Source organism: Suricata suricatta, chromosome 1, assembly GCF_006229205.1.
Source record: "Suricata suricatta isolate VVHF042 chromosome 1, meerkat_22Aug2017_6uvM2_HiC, whole genome shotgun sequence".
NCBI lineage: Eukaryota > Metazoa > Chordata > Mammalia > Carnivora > Herpestidae > Suricata > Suricata suricatta.
This window is the reverse complement of record NC_043700.1, coordinates 19,194,340-19,207,825: the sequence shown is the minus strand read 5'-3', so window position 1 is coordinate 19,207,825 and position 13,486 is coordinate 19,194,340. Positions and strand designations below refer to the sequence as shown.

The following is a 13,486-nucleotide window of genomic DNA, read 5'->3' as shown; positions in this document are numbered from 1 at the left end:
CAAAGGAACATGCCGCTCATTCTCATTGGGAAATAGACGCTCTAACAAGTTGGACAAATTAATAATTCAATTTTGTCCCCACTCCCATTTCAGAATATTATTCTAACCAGAACGTGGTTTGAAACGGATACGGTTTGTTATCTGAAGAATAAGTAATTATGGCTATAGTAAAGTGCTTGAACTAGAAAGTTAAACATTAATATGAAATAATCTAAATGACCACACTAAGAGCTTTAGACTCATCTTATTTTGTCCTCATAATGATTCCGGGAGGGGGGAATTGGCTCAATCCTGGTGAGGAAAGAGACTTGCCCAGGAATTTCCAGCAGGAGGAGGAGTCAGGATTCAAATCCAGTTCCAGATCCCTACTCTCAGTCTCTACCTGACACCACCTAAATGCTTTCTTGACAGTTAAGTGCTTCACGGCATCCTTGTGTGTCAGGATCGAAAATAAACAGGGCTTGGGTGCCTGGGTGGCTCAGTCAGTTGGGCCTTCGGCTTCGGCTCAGGTCAAATCTCACGTTCGTGGGTTCGAGCCCCGCGTCAGGCTCTGTGCTGACAGCCTGCTCAGAGCCTGGAGCCTGCTTCAGATTCTGTGTCTCCTTCTGTCTCTGCTCCTCCCTCTCTCATGCTCTGTCTCTCTTTGTATCAAAAATAAATAAAATATTTAAAAAATTAAAAAAATTAAAAAAAAATAAACAGGGCTTTTGAATGACCTCTTGGTGTTGTTTTAAAAATTTAATCAAATACTTATAATCTGATGACATGTGGTCGCCTCTATTAGAAGATGCTAATTTAGACCCTCATATCCCTGAGTATGTCACACATTTACCTGTGACTGGAAATTCTACTGAAGTCACTTTAACTTTTTGCTTAGTTTTTGTTTTCCCTTCATTTATTTCAGAAAAGGGTGGGAGGAGCCTGAATTTTCCAGCGAAGGCATTTATCTTCTCCAAAAGGGCAAAAACCCAAGAATATTGCTTGTGCAAGAATTTATCAGATCCTTTCTGAACTGGCATCTGACTGAGAATTCTCCGAAGAGAAAGCAAATGTGGTGGGCAGGGCAGGGGGAATTAATTGGGAAGGTGAGCTCCACAGGGGGGTCTCCTGGAGGAGCTACTGAGGCCAGAAGCTGCAAGAAAGGCTCTTGGGTACTCAGTGTTGGAAGAGTTACTAGAGGTATAGTGGAGGGAGAAGGGACAAAATACAATTTTTTGGGGTCATTTTTCACTTTTACCTGGACATCTGTTTACAACTTATGTAATGATCTCCTGTGCTAAGTGTAAATGTTTACTTTTGAGAAACTATGAATTTTCATGTGTAGTTGCTTTATACTACTACCTTTATATACATTATTAACTGAAACAGCCATCAGATATATTTCCCAGTTTACAATTGCCTCTCGGTTTCTAACTTTATGTACTGCCTTATGCACTTCGATAAACAGGAGGTCCCAGTATGTTCCAGGCCCTCTACTGGTTGGTCAGAATAGCACAGCTGGACACCCTATTTGGGACAAAGGGGTATATTCCCATCCTATGAAAGCCTATCCTGGAAACCCAGAGATTCAACCTCAAAACGGGAAGTCACACAGCAAGAGTATGAGAGAATTGTTCTTCTCTCATTTTCAAGTCCAAGTCCCTGAATGTCTCCTAGCTGTTGCTTTAAGACCATTTCTTATTTGCTCGTGGTGCTCCTTCTTCAATACCCCTGGATTGGGCCCCTCTGAAAGAATTATTTACTTAGCTTCCAGATTCTGACCAGTCTAAAAAATGAGCAGCAAACACTTCATTTCCAATAGGTGGCCATTGGCTGTGATGTTGTTAAAAATAGTGCAGTGTGCAACTTACAAATAACTGAAAGTGCAGGGTAAGTATCTTTGATCTTTATAAAAGCGTCTGCATACGTGTTCTTCGTGAGATTGTTTAAAATTTAGGCATTTTCTCTCTCCCAGAACTTTGAGTAAATGAGTGTTTTCTCCCTTTTACTTGTGACTAGAGGAAGGCAGTATGTGAGTTCATTGTAATTACTATCAAATAATTTGTTTAGTTTACATTAACAGTGGTCAGTGTTGCAAAGCTCAACATTGGGAAAGCCATGAGTCAATTTTAATTACTATGGATAGTTTTAAACTTCTAACATTATTTAACTACCCAAAAAACCCTAGTAAAGCCAAAAAGATTTTGCTTATTTATCCCGAATACTGGTTTTGACCTTAAGAAAAAAATCGAAAGCACTTGGTTAAGTGCCCTATTACATGCTTGTGCTTCCACAAACCTTTTTCATTTTTCCCCCTTAGTTAATTTTTTTCAGTGACAAATTAATACAGGTTTTCTGCAAAATTAAAGAAGATCCATTTCAAAGCAGGCATTCTAGAAACATAAATAAATGAGCTTACCCAGCTTTTCCCGCCCATTACCAGAGCAGTGGTGACAAGGAGAAAACTGAACATCTTTGCCATTTTCTCCACCGAATCAACTGCAGGAACAAAAAAAAAATTTTTTTCATTAACTTATTTACTGGGAGTTTTTCATGAGACCAGAGTTGGGTTCAGACCCAAGGCGATCCAGGAGGCCAGATGCGAGGCCATCTTTAATCTGAGAGTCTTTGGGGGAATTCTCCTGGGCTTCCCTATGCGTCTCTCACACAGGATGATGTTCTGTGTGACCTTAAATAGGTTCGAACCTGTCCAATTGCAGAAATAGAGAAGGGACGCCTGGGTGGCTCAGCCGGTTAAGCTTCTGACTTTGGCTCAGGTCATGATCTCAGTTTGGGGGTTCAAGCGACGCATCAGACTCTGTGCTGACAGCTCAGAGCCCGGAGCCTGCTTCAGATGCTGTGTCTCCCTCTCGCTCTCTGCCCCTCCCCCACTCATGCTCTCTGTATCTCAAAAATAACTAAACATTAAGCAAAAAGAAATAGACAAGGGACTCTGACTCTTTGAGGGTCCTACTGTTAATGTGGCACTTGTGCAGAAAAGGCAGAGGCTGTGTAATCATGAAGGCTCTGCTCCGTGTTTTGGCTGAGCCACTCCTGGTTGTGGGATCCCATACAATCCACTAAAATGCTCCTGATTTATAAAATGGAAATCTCAATTTCTACCTGACAGGATGGTGGCAACTTTGACGTAATATTTTTAGATACCCTGGCATAGGATACGTGCCTAACAAATACTTATTTTGTACATGGAAGACTGCTTTTATTTTTCAAAGAAGAATAAAGGGAAAAAATACAACTAAAGACGTTGTTTTTCTTGATGTCTTAATGGATAGGCAAGCTACCAAGATACTGTAAAGCTTTCAGCTCTGTTTCAAGTTGTAGACGAAAACTCACTTTACCCCTTCTTGAGATGATTTTTATAAAATTTTTTTAATGTTTACTTATATTTGAGAGATAGAGAAAGAGTGCAAATGGGGGAGGGACAGAGAGAGAGAGAGTGAGTGAGACACAGAATCTGAAGCAGGCTCCAGGCTTTGAGCAGTCAGTGCAGAGTCCAATGCAGGGCTCGATCTCGCAAACTGTGAGATCATGATCTGAGCCGAAAGCAAGAGATAGACGGACACTTGACCAACTGAGCCACACAAAGGCCCCTAGAGTGTGAATTTTTAGAGTGTGTGAAATATGCGCGTTATAGACAGTAATAGAGTTGTATAATTTTACTTCTGGCTGACGTTTGTTTTACTGTGAGCATAGAAATATGCTGTATATTTTATAAGCACATTCTTCAATTCTCAAATAACTCTATATAGCAAGTATCATTATCCCCATCATACAAATGAATAGCTCAGAGAGGTTAAGTCACTTCCCTAAGGTCACACAGCCACTTTATGGAATATGCAGCAATTGAGCTGAGGGCTTTCCACCTTGACAGCTCATGCCCTTAACCTGAACTCCACACGGCCTTCCTCGTTATCCACATATGCCTGCAATACACAGGGAAACAGGCTGCATGGACGAACGGGAGCCCTCCCCTTCGCCTTCTCCAGGGAACAGAAGTCTCACTCCTGAACATGGCTGTGACTTATTTGTTCCTGAGTCACACACTTCTCCAAAGGAACATTCGGTTCATCTGGCAGGAGAGGGGGCAGCTGGCCTGACGCAGAGGCAATCCCAGGGGATGTAGTGTTTGCAAACATTTACTCATTATCCGCTGTCTCTCTGCTCCATTCTGTGCTATGCGCTGTGGAAGAATAAACATAGCAGCCTCTTTAAGGCAATGTTTCATGCAATAAATGACAATGACTATTAAAATGGAAATTAAGGACAGTATAAATTAAGCATACGTGAAACCTTATGTAATTCAATATAAAAAAACCTGAACTTTCCTAGACCACCCCTCAGGACAAAATTAATTACTTCCTCCTCTGTGACCCCCCCCCCCTCCCCAAACTATATTTACAGACCAAAATAGCATTTGTCCATTCAGTAAACATTGTTTGCATGCCTGCTGTGTTGGAGGCACTGAGCCAAGTGAATGGATTATCATTTGGTCAGTTTTTCACATGTCTAGATAGAAAAACTGCTTAGAATAAGATTTTTGAAGGCAAAGTCCCCACCTTGCTAATTACTGTATACCCAGCATCTAACTTATTACTGTGACCCCTATAAATTTTTGGTTGTCTCTGCCAGACATTTCCCCAGGAAGGAAAATTCTTTCTCAGAGGTGAGAATGTGCTTTTCTTGCTGTAAAACTAGTCTGTTTGCAGTGACAATACTTCCTCCTTCCTCCTCTATATTTATCCTGGTCAGGGGGAAAACAATGGGCTAAGTGTATTTTTGAAAGTAAATGTGAGGGAGGACTTAGAGACTTTTGGGGCGCCTGTGAGCCTCAGTCATTTGAGCATCCAACTCTTGGTTTCAGCTCAGGTCGTGATCCCAGGGTCCTGGAATGGAACCCTCCCCTCCCCCACCAATGTTGCGCTCCATGCTCAGCACGGCGCCTGCTTAAGATTCTCTCTTTCTCTCCCTTTGCCACTCTCCCCTACTTGTGCTCTTTCTCTCTAAAATAAAAAAAAATTTTTAAGAGAAGGAGTTAGAGGCTTTTGGTTGGATTGAACACATGAATTTATATTTCCTTTCTTGCAAAACCCCACTAGAAAAGGAGGAAAGAAAAATGACAAAGACATGAATTGACTAGGTCAAAGAGAAAGGGAGTGGCGTGCAAGGTCAACTGTTCGTAGGTTGTAAAAGCATGTGGGGGAGGTGGCAGCCCTGCTACAACTGAGGAACAAGCAGCCGTAAAGGGAGCCAAGCAGTATTGCCGAGCCCCAGCCCAGTGCAGGGCTGAAGGCACCAGCCAGCATGGAAGGCAGGGTGGAGGTGACAGGCTGACATTCAGATCCTTACCTAAACCCTGAGCATTCCATGAATACTGTTCTCTTACCCCATCAGAAAACAAGATGTAGGTGTTTTTTTTTTTTTAACTTAAATCCAAGTTAGTTAACCAATAGTGCAATAATGATTTCAGGAATAGGATTTAGTGATTCTTCCCTTACATACAGCACCCAGTGCTCATCCCAACAAGTGCCCTCCTTGATGCCCCTCACCCATTTAGCCCTTTCCCCCACTCAAACCCCACCAGCAAGCCTTAGTTTGTTCTCTGTGTTTTAGGAGTCTCTTATGGTTTTTCTCCCTCTCTGTTTTTATACTATTTTTGCTTCCCTTCCCCTAGGTTCATCTGTTGTTTTTCTTGTATTCCACATATGAGTGAAATCGTGTGACATTGGTCTTTCTCTGACTGACTTATTTCACTTAGCATAGTATAATCTCATCCTATCCACATTGTTGCAAATGGCAAGATTCCATTTTTTTCATCCCCAACTAGTATTCCATTGTGTGTGTGTGTATACATGCTACATCTATCTATATATTATTATATATGCTATATATATACTACATCTATCTATATATTATTATATATACTATATATATGCTACATCTATCTATATACAACATATATATATACTACATCTTCTTTATCCATTCATCAGTCAGTGGACATTTGGGCTCTTTCCATATTTTGACTATTGTTGTTAGTGCTGCTATAAACATTGGGGTACATGTGCCCCCTTTGAAACAGCACCCCTGTATCCTTCAGATAAATACCTAGCTGTGCCATTGCTAGGCTGTAGGTTAATTTTATTGTTAAGTTTTTGAGGAACCTCCATACTGTTTAGAGCGGCGGCACCAGTTTAGATTCCAACCAGCGGTGCAAAAGGGACCTCTTTTTCTGCATCCTCGCCAACATCTGTTGTTGCTTCCGTTGTTTATTTTGGCCATTCTGGCAGGTGTGAGGTGGTATCTCACGGTGGTTTTGATTTGTATTTCCCTGATGATGAGTGGTGTTGAGCATCGTTTCATGTATCTGTTAGCCATCTGGATGTCTTCTTTGGAGAGATGTCTATTCATGTTTTGTGCCCATTTCTTCACTGGCTTGTTTTTTGGGTGTTGAGTTTGATAAGTTCTTTATAGATTTTGGATACTAACCCTTTATCTGATATGTCATTTGAAAATGTCTTCTCCTGGTCCATTGGTTGCTTTTTAGTTTTCCTGATTGCTTCGTTTGCTGTGCAGACGCCTTTTATCTTGATGAGGTCCCAATAGCTCATGTTTGCTTGTTTCCCTTGCCTCAGAAGTCATGTCTAGTAAGAAGTTGCTGCGGCCAAGGTCAAAAAGGTTGTTGTCTGTTTTCTCCTCTATGATTTTGATGGCTTTCTGTCTTACGTTTAGATTTTTCACCCATTTTGAGTTTATTTTTGTGCATGGTGTAAGAGGGTGGTCCAGGTTCATTCTTCTGCATGTTGCTGCCCAGTTTTCCCAGCAGCACTTGCTGAAAAGACTGTCTTTATTCCATTGGATATTCTTTCCTGCTTTGTCGAAGATTAGTTGGCCCTACGTTTGTGGATCCATTTCTGGGTTCTCTCTTCTGTTCCCTTGATCTCTGTGTCTGTCCTTGTGCCAGTAGCATCCTGAGCAAGACTTACTGTTCACTGAGGTTGAACCAGAGACGGCAGGTACTGGGGAGGTCAGGGAGAGTACTCTGTTCTCTAGGTGGAGACGCCTCCCCCTACGCCACCAGCATCCATCTGCCCTGGCATCCAGACAGCCGTCCCTCTACTCCTTCCACCTCTCTCCAGGCTAGAGACCATGAGATTTATCTCCAGAGGAATGAATAGGCTCACAAGAAAGAGCATGAGAGGCTAACGTAGAATAATTCTCCAACTAAAGAGTCTTGACCTTGCTTAATCATTCTCCAAAGAAGCTGGTGGATTGCCAAGCCTCATTCATGTACAGGAAAGGTACAGGCACAATATTTTGCTTATTTCTTTCCAAGGAGCTCTCTCTGAAGGGAGGCATAAATTAAGTTTCTTTCTGTATCTATATTTACTTAACCATCTAAAGAGAATTACTCCATGACCAAATGTTCTGTGTAACACTGGGCAGAAATCCATATAATGGCAATTAATTCACCTTGAAGATGTATAACTTACCTGTTTTAACTTAACCCTTTCATCTAACATTGTAAACAAAGTAAACATTGTAAATGAAGAAAGAAGTGGACTGCTGAGTAAATTACACAGCGAAATGGGCAAAAGCCATCAGACAAAACACTAGATCATCTGTGACATCATTACAGAAAAGCTCTAAAAAGCATTTGTTAGATGCATTTTTTTTCAGGAAGTCATCCTTTTTTTTTTAATGCTTTATTTATTTTTGATAGAGAGACAGAGCATGAGAGGGGGAGGGCAGAGAGGAAGGAGACACAGAACCGGAAGCAGGCTCCAGGCTCTGAGCTAGCTGTCAGCACAGAGCCTGACTCGGGGCTTGAACCCACAAATGTGAGATCTGACCTGAGCCTGAGTCGGAGGCTTAACTGATTGCGCCACCCAGGCGCCCCAGGAAGTCATCCCTTTATACATTCGCAGGATATAGTTTATAGTCATGTAGTTTGGGAAAATTGGTATTTTACTCTGTTTTCCTTGTAACTACTTAAAATTCAAGTAACCATTTATGTCAGGTGCTATGCACATTATGCTTTTATATATCGCTTATACTAAATATATTTGAATGACATCTAAAATATTAGCACATATTAAAATATAGAGAAAATTAAATTTAATTATGACATTTAAAACTGTTTCCAATGTAAAGAAACACCCTCTGTCTGTGAGTTTTATAGGGGACAGAAGTGAGAAAAGACTTGCCAAGAAATAGAGGTATGAGCACATTGAGAAGATGAATAACTCTACTATCAACTAGTATTTTCTAATTGATAAAATAAGCTTGCAATTTTGTTTTTAAAACTTTTCTAGGTAGCTTTTACAATTGCCATGAAAACCATGATCAATTTTTTTTAAGAAGTCAGCACCAACTGCACTAAAAAGCCTTATTTACGATATAGTAGCGTCCTCAACTTTGCATTGCAGACACTGAGATATTTACAACCTAAGCACAATTTCAGGTAGGAATGAATTCCCTAACCAAGGGCGCTGAGGGGCAGCTTCATGGTTCTCTCGTCCGGGAGTTTCCTGGAAGTTTCTGTCACTACCACTGGTTCATCTGTCAAGAGTCTGTGAAAAAGAGCCCACAGAAGAACAAATTCTTATGACAATTACAATAATTTACCTTAATTTTTTCTCTTAATGTTTCTTTATTTTTGAGAATGAGAGAGAGAGAGAGAGACAGAGTGCAAGCTGGGGAGGGGGAGAGCGCGAGGGAGACACAGAATCAGAAGCAGACTCCAGGCTCTGAGCTGTCAGCACAGAGCCCAACGTGGGGCTGGAAGTCATGGACCATGAGATCATGACCTGAGCTGAAGTGGGATGCTTAATGGATTGAGTCACCCAGGTGCCCCATAATAATATACTTTAAATGTATTGTATATGTTTAAGTATGATGACATTTCTGTCTTTCAAATTAGGCATAGCAATCAAACACTGTTATAGGAAGATTCATTTTCTTAAAGACTTCCTATGCCCATGGTTTTGCTCATTTAAACATAATTATACATAACTAAGTCCTAATAAAATACAACCATTTCTAAAATATGTTTCTTCCTTTCCTCCATCAGAATGAAAGAGAAAAAAAAATGGGAGGCTACAAAGAGATACAATCCAATTACTTTCAATGTTTACTCTCCATAAATCATATTGGAGAACAATATGGGTTGTCAATGTGTCCATTGTTGCCTGTAGTAAATTCTAATAATTATTTATAGTATTTCATTGGAAACAAGACTGATCTTTCCTAAGAAAAGCTGAGATGATGAGTGGTGCCCTCTAAAGATCATCAAGAAGGAAAAGCTCTCTATGTAAGATTTGAACTTGTCTTAGTTGTTTATAAAATATATGTAGTATTTCCCTATTTGAATCAGAAACACTTTAAGGCCAATATATTCTGCTATATTGCCCATCTTCTGACTTACCTATACTTATTTCAATACTATTGTTAATTCTCTCAGTTAACATATTGTTCAGCACTAAGTAAAATTGTGATAAAACTATGATTTTAAAATTCTAACTTTAAGAAGAAAATTTAAACCTTCACCATGTAAAAAACAGATATCATTGAAAGTAGGCATATGAACAGTTACTTGTATATCAATGTTTATAGCAGCATTATTCATAACAGCCAAAAGATGTAAAAAATCCAAAGGTCCATCCACAGACTAATGGATAATCAGAATGAGATCATACACACAATATTAACCTTGAACAGTTTATGACAAGTAAAACAAGCCAGACACAAAAGAACAACTGTTGTGTGGTTCTCTTATGGGAAATACCTAGAGTAGTCAGATTCATAAGATGTGTTATTTGAAGTACATGCAATTGCCATTGTTGTAGGTCAAAAATGTTCAAACAAATGACATTTTTTTACAGTTCAACCTAATGTATTAAGAAAGGAACAGCAAGGCACTAAAGAAATTGAAATTATATATTCAAATGTAATGAAATATTATATATATGTTTATTGTCTGTCCCCTCTACCCTTCCCTCCCCCATTGTTGTCTACAATGTAAGTGCCATGAAACGGAGGACATGATCTTGTTTGTTTCTGATCTATCCCAGTGCTGGGTAGATAGGTACTGGATTAGTTTCATAGGGCTGTTGGAACAAATTCTCATACAGTGGAGGGGCTTAAAGCAACGGAAGTTTATTCTGTTACATTTCTGGAGGGTATAAGTGTGAAATTAAGGTGTCAATATAGCTGTGTGCCTTCTGTAAGTCTTTAGGAAAGAATGCCTCCTTGCCTTTTCTAGCTTCTGGTGGCTGCCAGAAGTCCTTGGCCTTCCTTGGCTTATGGTAGCAACATTCAACTCTGCTTCCACTTTCACATGGCTATCTTCCCTCTGTGTGTCTCTGTGTCTAAGTTTTCTTCTTCATATAAGGACACTAATCCATTTGATTAGGGCTCATCCTAATCCAATATGACCTTGTCTTAACTTGATTACGCCTACAAAGATGTAATTATGAACAAAGATGATTGAACATCTACAAAGACCCTATGACATTCACAGGTAATGGGAGTTGGGATTGAACGTGTCACTTGGTGGGACACAATTCAACTCGGTTCAGGTTATTCAACAAAACATTTGTTGAATCAATGAGAAGAAAATTGTGAATCAAAGTTAGACTTTTAGAACTTCCCAGCATCCATTATTATAATTTTACTGTTGCTTATTAGACAGCAAACTCTTTTTGTTGGCTGAATTTGTTAGATGTCCCTATTAGATGCCCTCTGCCATCTCCCATCTTTTAGTGGTGACTAAGAACATTTAATAATATTCCATGGCTTTTCTGAAGTTTGTATTGATTTGCAAATATGACATTGTGGTGTGTGCTGGCTTATAAAGCCTTTAAAAAGTGATATTTGAATTTATAAATCCCAAGAAAAAATCAATAACTGAAAACTTAAAACTTGATGTATTTAAAATTTGGCTATCTTAATAGGCTGAAGCCATTATCATACCTATCTCATAATAAGTTATTAGTTTGACTCATAGTTTTTGGTTGGTGATAAATATCCGGCAGAATTACCACAGCTAGGCTGCTATTTTTTTAAAATCTCATTTGTACCTTTATGGTTATTTATCATTTAATTTGTAAATTTGTCATAAAGTTCAAGTTATAAAAAGTAAAAAAGTACCCTCACACATGATGGAAATATCTTGGCATGTAATCAATTGCAGAGTCATAAAAATTTTAAGCTTGTTTTTTTTTGGTTTTTGTACTTTTTTGAGAGAGAGAAAGAGAGGGCACACACACACATGCAAGCAGGGGAGGGGCCAAGAGGGAGAGAGAGAATCCCAAGGAGGCTCCATGCTAGTGCAGAGCCCAATGCGGGGCTCTATCCCATGAATCTGGGATCCGACCTGAGCCAAAATCAAGAGTCAGACACCGAACCGTCTGAACCACTCAGGTGCCCCAAAATTACTTTTTTTTAAAATGTTTTATTTATTTTGATACAAAGAGAGACAGAGCATGAGAGGGGGAGGGGCAGAGAGAGAGAAGGAAACACAGAACCGGAAGCAGGCTCCAGGCTCTGAGCAAGCTGTCAGCACAGAGCCTGATGCGGGGCTCGAACCCACGAACGTCAGATCTGACCTGAGCCGAAGTCGGAGGCTTAACCGACTGAGCCACCCAGGCGCCCCCCAAAATTACTTTTTAAAGTCATTATATTAATATAATCATTGTTAGAATAATTCAACATCTCAAGTCATCTAAAAATCTCAAGTCATCTAAAATTCCTCAGTGCCCTCATTGTAATCATAAACATCTTCTACAATGTTGAAGAAATGTTTCAGTATTAGGTATTTCAAATGCTTTGGAAGTCTGGTCTCTATGATTCATCAGAGTCAACCATTATTATTTTGCAAATCTGGTTTAAGATTAAGTTGTATCAGATAATATAACTCCTGACTATACATTTGTGTTTGTTTTTTTTTTAATGTTTTTGCTTTGGGCTATTTCAAAACTTTCAAGTTTTATAAAACTAAAATAGTTTTCAAATGGCTAGTTTTTGACATACTGTATTATTTGATATAAATTATTCTAAATCTCTAAAGTCCAATTTCCTCCCCACTAAAAATATTTTAAGTTAGTTGGTGGTGGATTACATTTAAAGGCAAAAATATTAAGTTTGGAACTGAAAAGTTGTACAGCTGATATAACCTTAAAAAACACAATTACAAAACAAAAGTACATATTAACGTACTTTTTTAAAAATGAAAGGATACAAGATAAAAGGAAGAAAAAAGAGAAAAGAGGTATTGAAGGAAACATGGTTTGTAAATTAGCATTCATAAATGGACTACACCCTTAATGAAAGACAGTTACTTAAAAATTCAGCCATAAACACAGACTTAGAGACTCCTTTGGGGTTATTTTTTTCCAATTTTTTTTCTTTTTCTGAAAATGGAATATAACAAGATCTTTGTTATTTATCTTAAGAATTACACTCAGCAAAAACCTTAAAAAGCTAAATAGGTTAGATTCCCAAAAGGTAGAAATAAAGAAAAGCATTTCTGAAGACTTTACTTCTGAAATGGAAATTGTACCATGACCCATTTTCTGTCTTGTATATTAAAACTGCAAATTCTATTAGTTACATCAAACTCCCAGCCAATTCATTCAAAATGTGCTGAGAATGGAAAGGAGAGATAATCCTAAATTTATTTTCCAAATTGCAAAGGCAGGCTTCTCTCTAGTTAACCTGACCTCTCTAAGAAGCCACGGTTGTTTCTTGCATTACACTTAATATCGTACCTATAAAATCAATCAGCTTTAATACAATTATGTCAAAAGTACAGAGACGTTAAATACCTTGCCTGAAGTCAAAAATGGGTCAGAGACACAGCTCAGGGTAGATCTCTGCACTCTGTCTCCCGGGATTCTCTAATTGCATTCAGATTTTGTAATTGCTTCTCTGTTATTTGATTAGAAATAGGGGCAATGTTGATTCTGGCTTTCCTCTGGAAACAAATATATGAGGAAATCAGTTTAACTGGAAGGAAAGCTAAAAAAGGAGATTCAATGACAAATTGCAGTACTCTGATCTTTTTCTTTTTTTTCCCTACTTATAAGAATTTTTATAAAAGAGCTAATAATATATCATTAGGAAAATACATCTCTGTTGGGTTTTTTTTTAACTCTTATTTTTGTGCTCATCCAGAGAATTTTTGTACTTGAACTTTGGCAATGCTCACCTGAAGATGAAGGAAAACCAAAGTTCAGTTGAAGCTTTGCTTTATAGTACTAATGATAATAAAGTTTTACCTATAAAGATACGGATTAAAATGTCATTTCACCTACATTATGGAGAAAGGCCAATTTCTCCTAGTTATAAAAAAATGTGTCAAGCTAATAATTGCCAAGAAGAAATGGTCAGTTTAATCTTTAAGAAAAACAAAAATTCTCTGAGGTGCAAAATTATGAAATTTATCTGGAAGCATCAATTTAACTCTGAACGAGTTGTTCCTTTTGTT

At 38.7% G+C, this 13,486-nt stretch overlaps 1 protein-coding gene across 1 annotated transcript in view; it reads right to left on the bottom strand.

Moving 5' to 3' along the window:
• FGL1 (fibrinogen like 1) overlaps nt 1-12,889 on the bottom strand; it is a 29,067-nt gene extending 16,178 nt beyond the window's left edge. Inside the window, exons 1-2 of the mRNA XM_029933313.1 lie at nt 12,825-12,889; nt 2,399-2,478 (exon numbers count right to left, since the gene is read on the bottom strand). Coding sequence (XP_029789173.1) covers nt 2,399-2,461 — 63 coding nt within the window. The 5' untranslated portion in view covers nt 2,462-2,478; nt 12,825-12,889. The remainder of the gene's footprint in view (nt 1-2,398; nt 2,479-12,824) is intronic.
• Between the last annotated feature and the right edge of the window lie 597 nt (nt 12,890-13,486).